At 48.3% G+C, this 6,815-nt stretch overlaps 1 protein-coding gene across 1 annotated transcript in view; it reads left to right on the top strand.

Moving 5' to 3' along the window:
• Positions 1 to 328: 328 nt before the first annotated feature.
• Snx8 (sorting nexin 8) overlaps positions 329 to 6,815 on the top strand; it is a 50,540-nt gene continuing 44,053 nt past the window's right edge. Inside the window, exon 1 of the mRNA XM_021186880.2 lies at positions 329 to 422. Within this exon, the coding sequence (XP_021042539.1) occupies positions 329 to 422 (94 nt within the window). The remainder of the gene's footprint in view (positions 423 to 6,815) is intronic.

The following is a 6,815-nucleotide window of genomic DNA, read 5'->3' as shown; positions in this document are numbered from 1 at the left end:
GGCAGCGTGGGTCAGGGAGTGGGCAAGATGAGTGACAGCTGCAGGCTAAGAGCGGGGAGATGGGCGCGCACAGGAGGGCGGTAGCACTAAGCAGCTGGGGCGGTACTCGAGCTAACACTCAGTCCCGGACCGGAGCTGCTGAACGCCGCCCGGGCCGTGACCATGTGGTTGGGGCGTGGCTCGTGGGCAGGGGCGTGGCCTCACGGCTCGGGGTGAGCGGAGGGGCGTGGCGAGGTTGGCGTGGGCGGGGCCACGCCGGACAAGAGCTGGCGTGGGCGGGGCTGGGCGGGCGGGCGCGGGAGGAAGTCACGTGGGCGAGCGGGCTCACATGACTGGCCGCGCGATGGACCCGCTGCCCTCGCCGGCAGTCGCTGCGGCAGCTGAGGCGGAGGCTGACGAGGAGGCGGATCCGCCGGCGACAGGTAGGGCACGCGGCCCGATGGCCCTGTGCGGAGAGCCAAGTGCTTCACACTCGGGGACCACCTGTCAGTGCCACACCTCGCCTGGCCGGGAGGGGGGTGGACGTTCTTGGGGCCAGCCTCTTCCCGCTGCTCCCTGGGACGCTGCTCTTGAGCCCTCCGTTAGCGCGCGGTCGTGCGGAGTTGCACCTGGGTCTTTTCTGATCCCACTTTGGAGACGTCGTCTAGAGAGTGGTTTATATTCATGTTGTGACCATGCCCAGGGAAAGGGATGTGTCTTTGGTATAAGACTCTTTTTTTCCTGGGGTCCCCGGCTTTGTGGACTGTGGGGACACATCCATGTGGCCAGAGGCGCAAGGGTGGAGCTGGGCCTGGTGTGTTACAGCCAGGTCTGGCCAAGTGTCACTGAGTATGGCCAGCTAGAGCATTGGTGGAAAGACAGGTTCTTCTCTTGGGACGGAGGGTTTAGGGTAGTACTTTTAACCCCAGGGGAGGGAGGATGTGAATGAACGCCTCTGAAGGATGGAGAGACGCAGTGACTAGGTGGAACTCCCCTCGGAGTTGGTCAACAGTCTTTGGGACTTGTTGGGTAAAACATTGTATTTTTGAGGTTGTATGTTGGAGCCACCACTTAAGTCTCTATACCTGGCGCCTTGAGAAAGGGAGACTGGCCCAGAGCTACTTATATGCCTTTTAAGAATGCTTTTTTTTTTCTTTAATATTTCTAACTCTCTGTGTGTGTGTGGGGGGGGGACACTGGTGCCCTTGGAGGACAGATATGTTACATTCCCCTGAAGCCAAAGTTTCACATGCTTGTTAGCCACTTAGTATAGCTGCTAGGACCCAAACTTCTGTTCTCTGCAAGAGCCCTTGAGCCTGTGCTCTGAGCCCCTGCCTAACTCTTTTTTTTTTTTTTTTTTCTTTTTTTTTTTTTTTTTCGAGACAGGGTTTTTCTGTATAGCCCTGGCTGTCCTGGAACTCACTTTGTAGACCAGGCTGGCCTCGAACTCAGAAATCCGCCTGCCTCTGCCTCTCGAGTGCTGGGATTAAAGGTGTGTGCCACCACTGCCCGGCCTGCCTGACTCTTAAAGCAGTTCTTTGTGGCTTGTAGCAGTGGTGATGGGTTAGAGCTCTCTTGGCAAATTTGGGATCTTCCATATTACTTCCTACAGAACTCAGCTAATGGCTGACATTAGAAAGGATTTCACCAGGATTTTTGACAGATCTTGGGCAGTGGTGTGACTTGTGTGTTAGTCACAGCCATGTAGTCCTTCACGATTTACAGGCCATCCCAGTAGCAACGTAAGTGGGAAAATGGGTTTTTCAACCTGTCGGTTCCTTCTGTGTGAAACTTGGCACCAGTCTGGTACTGTGGCGAAGGAGATTTTCTTCCTTCTGCGAGAAACTTACTTGGAATTTGTCTTGGTGGAGCCTTTGGCTGGATGGACTAGAGTCAGAACACCTTTAGGAATCACTCTTGGGAAAATGTATTATTGTGTGTGTGTGATGTCCTTGAGAACAGTGTGGCATGGCACAGGGATGGCAGTCAGAGGACAACTTTGTGGAGTCACTTCTCTTGTTCCACTGTTCCTTGAATTCTGGGGATGGAGCTTCAGGTGGGTGGGCTTGTGTGTGAAAATGCAGTGTGTAAATGCAGGTAGCCACTGAACCCTCTCACCTGGTCCCGAGGATGGCTTTGCTTTCACAAGTTGACTTTGTCTTCACTTCTACCTCCTCTTCCTCCTCCTCCTCACCATTTGCCTAGGAGCCTCCACCTTTACAGTTGGCTGATTTTTGACATCTCAAAGGATTAACTAGTGTGACTTATGGGTACATAGCAGATTTCCACCTTGGCTACCCTTCAGAGCTGCCAGTAGTAGTCATGTGTAAAGTAGTCTTTGTGTTTGTAGTGGTTTGGAACTGCTGGGAGGAAAATGGGCTTATTGTGGTTTTCAGCACACAGATCCATTATTTGAAAGGTAAGCCGTGTATATGCTGTAGGAGATTGCCCCTCAGGAGAACTGAATTTACTCTGCTGACCTGCCTGGTCTTGAGCTCATAGATGTCAGCCTCTGTCTCCTGACTGCAGGGATTAAAGGCATGTGCCACCACAGTCAGCCTTATTTGTTTATTTTTGGGACAGTGTCTGCTATGTAGCTCAGGCTGGCCTCAAACCCATAGTTCTCCTGTCCTCCTATCTTGTCTTCTGAATGCCGAGGTACATGCTACCACACATGGCTGCACCTTATTTTTGTTTTAAAGATTTATTGGTTGGGTGGTAGTGACCCCTGCCTTTAATCCCAGCACTCGGGAGGCAGAGGCAGGGGGATTTCTGAGTTCGAGGCCAGCCTGCTCTATAAAGTGAGTTCCAGGACAGCCAGAGCTATACAGAGAAACCCTGTCTCAAAAAACCAAAAAAAAAAAAAAAAAAAAAAAAAAAAAAAAGAATGAGCCGTCTGAGCCATCTCTCTAGCCTCCCACCTTTTTCTGAGAGAGGGTCTATCCCTGTACCCTGGAGCGTGCTGATTTGGCCAGACGGGTTGCCAGCAAGCTCCAAGATTCTTCTTTGGAAACAAATGGCTTCTGTGCTGGGATTCCATGACACGCTGCCATGCTGTCATGGGCACAGCAAGCACTTTATTGACTGAGCCACCTCCCTCATTCCCTCTCTCCTTTGTGGATTTTTATATTGAAGTCGTAACTGTCAAAGTACTCTGAATGAACTGTGGTGCCAGTCTCAGGAGGCCCAGGCAGGAGGCTCGTGAACTTAAAACCAACCAACCAACCGTGAGCTGCACACAGACACTCTTCACCAGAGAGTGAGGAAGACTCTCTGGTGACTAAGTGGATAAAGGCCCACACTGCCAAGCCTGACTACCTGTGCTTGGTCTCTGAAACCCTCATGATGAAAGAAGAGAGGTGAGTCTCAAAAGTTGTCCTGTCACACACGCGCGGTGGCACACCTCTGTCCCCCTCCCTTGATAATAAAAAAATTAATAAAAAACAGTTTAAGAATTAATATATTGATGTAGGCTTGGTAGTGCATGCCTTTAATCCCGGCACTTAGAAGGCAGAGGCAGGCAGGCAGATTCCTGTGAGTTCTAGGCCAGCCAAGATTATATAGTGAGACCTGTGTTACGCTCTGCAGCAAATAAAGACATTAATATCTGTTTAACAAACAGGGGCTGGAGAGAGGACTGGGTTTTATCTTCAGCGCCAAGATGGTCCCTAGGTATCTGTAACTCGAGTTCCAGGGGCTCTAGCCCTCTCTTCTGGCCTTTTTGGGAATAGCATACACATGGTGCACAGACAGACAGGCAAAACACCCAAACACATGAAAGAAAAGCTAGAGAAACGGTTCAGTAGTAATAGTACTTGCTGTTCTTTCAGAGGTCCCTAGTTTTGGTTGCAGAACCCATATGGCTGCCTAACAGTCTGAAACTCCAGTTCTAGGATATTCTAGCCCTCTTTTGGCTCCACAGGCATGCATATGTTGCACACACACACACACACACACACACGTAGAACATGCAAACACATAACATTAAAAACAGAAAGACAAACACAATGGAGCTGGGGGTGTGGCTCATTGGAAGAACACTTGTTCAGTATGCTCAAGGTCCTGGTTCCAAACTCCACAGTGTGGAAATAATAATACTGAGACTCACTGGAGCTGTTTGGTGCTGATGTAACTTAGAATCTCATTTCAGGGCTGCTGGGCAGCATGGTGTACCTGATCCAACATCTGAACATCTGATGTGTGTGTGTGTGTGTGTGTGTGTGAGAGAGAGAGAGAGAGAGAGAGAGAGAGAGAGAGCGAGAGCGCGTGTAAGCAATGTGTCTGTGTGTGAGAGACTGAGAGACAGAGCAAGTGTGTAAGCACACATAAGATACAAATAAAGTGTGCACGCTGCTGCTGTGTGTCTCTGCCTGCCTCCTTCAGTCCTTTGGTGGCATTCCATACATTCCAGTGGGCAGCGATCCTGTTCTCTCTGTGGTCAGGCCCCTTGGCCTTTGCTGTTCACTGCCCTGCCTCCTTTTCTGCAGCTCTCCCTGCTCTTCCTGCTCTGCCTGGGCTCACAACCCCTGACCCTCAGTGCCTTGCTTAAGTGAAGCTTCCTTCTGTCGGCATTTGCACTTGTCACAGTTCATTGAGCTGTCTCCTCAGATGTGTGTAGTTGATGGTGGTTAAATCACTCCTGAAATGGCTGCTCACATTACGAGCATTCATCTTCCTGTTTTACACACTGTCATCTGAAAACTTGAGATTTTCCTTCAGACTCAGCACCTAGAATAATACCTGATATATAAGGCCCAATTGTTTGAAGAAAACTACATATTATCATGTCTCTTAAAAGATAGCATCATTCCTTTTTTTTTTTTAATATTTATTTATTATATATAAGTACACTATAGCTGTCTACAGACACTCCAGAAGAGGGCGTCAGATCTTGTTACGGATGGTTATGAGCCATCATGTGGTTGCTGGGATTTGAACTCTGGACCTTTGGAAGAGCAGTTGGGTGCTCTTACCCACTGAGCCATCTCACCAGCCCCCGATAGCATCATTCCTTAACAGTTTATTTAAAAAATTTTTTTAGTTTTATTCAATTTTATGTGTGTGAGTGTTTTGCTGTATATACCTGTAAGCATGTGAGATATCTGTCTGTCTGTCTGTCTGTCTATCTATCTATCTCACATGCTTGTCTGTTGCCCAGCTTTGCTCAGTTTTATCCTTCTTCCACCCTCTCTTGCCTAGCTCCTGATTTGTCTCTGTTCTCTCTTGGCTAGTCATGTAGCTGCTTACATGAAACCCTGGGTCCTGTTCCCAGTAATAAATAAACTGGGTGTAGTGGTGCACACTTAAACAATCCCAGAACTGCGGAGGTAGAGGCTGGAGGATCATAAAGTCAAGGCTAGCCTTTATCTAGTTAGAAGCCAAACCCAGACTATGTGCAACCATGCTTTAACACACGCACATGCACACACACACACCACATACTCACACACAATTTGCAAGGTAAATGTATCAAACTGAAGAAAGAGGAACTAACTTCGTGTCTATTATGTAGAACTGACTTTGCCAGAATTTGCGGTTAGCAAGAAAGTGATGTATTCCGAGCAGGGGAATTCTCTTTTCATGTTACTTTTGTTTCCTGAGAAAAATGAAGCACAAACAAGACATGTTTTTCTGTGCAGTGTGCCAGGGTGGTGGGCAGAGGCCACAGGAAGGACTGCTGTGGGCACAGCTGGGAACTGCCGGTGAGATTGGACCTAGGAGGTATGTGGCCTCCTGAAGCTGGACTTTTCCAGTTTTCTTTACAGAGTCACTAATGAATTAGAACCTGATCTAAGAGAGGTGTGGTTTGGGAATGTGTTTGGAGGCAAATGATGGCCTTAGCTCTTGGAGAATCAGATCCAGGTTTTATTTTGACTTTAGATTGAGTGTAGATATGTGCCATCATACTGGTTTGTGCGGGACTGGGTACGAAACCAAGGCCTCATATGTGGTAGATGAGCACCCCACCTCGAGCCCCAGCCCCAGTCCTAGCCGAATCCCAGTGATTGAACACATTGTACTGTGTGTGCTGAGTAAGGGCTCGGATCCTGAGTGATGTCTCAGCCCTTTCTGTCTTTAGTTGTTTTAATGTGCCTGCATGTGTGTGTACACACTTGAATGTTTATGTGTATGCTCTTGCGAGTGGGTGCACATTCATAGAGGACAGAGGTTAATGTTGGGTGTCTCCATCTTTTTTGTTTGTTTTAGACGGGGTCTCATTTTGTAACCTTGGCTGGCCTGGAACTCTCTATGTAGACCAGGCTAACCATAAATTCAGGGGTACACCTGCTTCTGCCTCTTGAGTGCTGGAATTAAAGGTGCATATTATCATGCCCTTCTTTACCTTATTTATTTATGTATGTATTTATTTCTTGGAGACACAAGTATCTCACTGAGTCTGGAGCTGGTTGAGTCAGCTGGACTGACTGACTGCTAATTCCAGGGATCTTCGTGCCTCCACCCTTCCTGGTGCTGGAGTTATAGGCACGCATCAGTACACTCAGCTTACTTTCTTTTTTTCTTTCTTTTTTTTTGTTTTTGTTTTTGTAATTTTGTTTGTTTGAGACAGGGTTTCTCTGTGTAGCCCTAGCTGTCCTGGAACTCTTTCTGCAGACCAGACTGGCCTTGAACTCACAGATCTGCTTGCTTCTGCCTCCTGATTAAATGTGTGGGCTAAGCTGGGTGTGGTGGCTCATGCCTTTAATCCCAGCACTTGGGAGGCAGAGGCAGGCGGATTTCTGAGTTCCAGACCAGCCTGGTCTACAGAGTGAGTTCCAGAACAGCCAGGGATACACAGAGAAACCTGTCTCGAAAAACCAAAAAAAAAAAAAAAAAAA

This window comes from Mus pahari, chromosome 23 (assembly GCF_900095145.1).
Source record: "Mus pahari chromosome 23, PAHARI_EIJ_v1.1, whole genome shotgun sequence".
NCBI lineage: Eukaryota > Metazoa > Chordata > Mammalia > Rodentia > Muridae > Mus > Mus pahari.
This window is presented reverse-complemented; position numbering and strand designations above follow the sequence as displayed.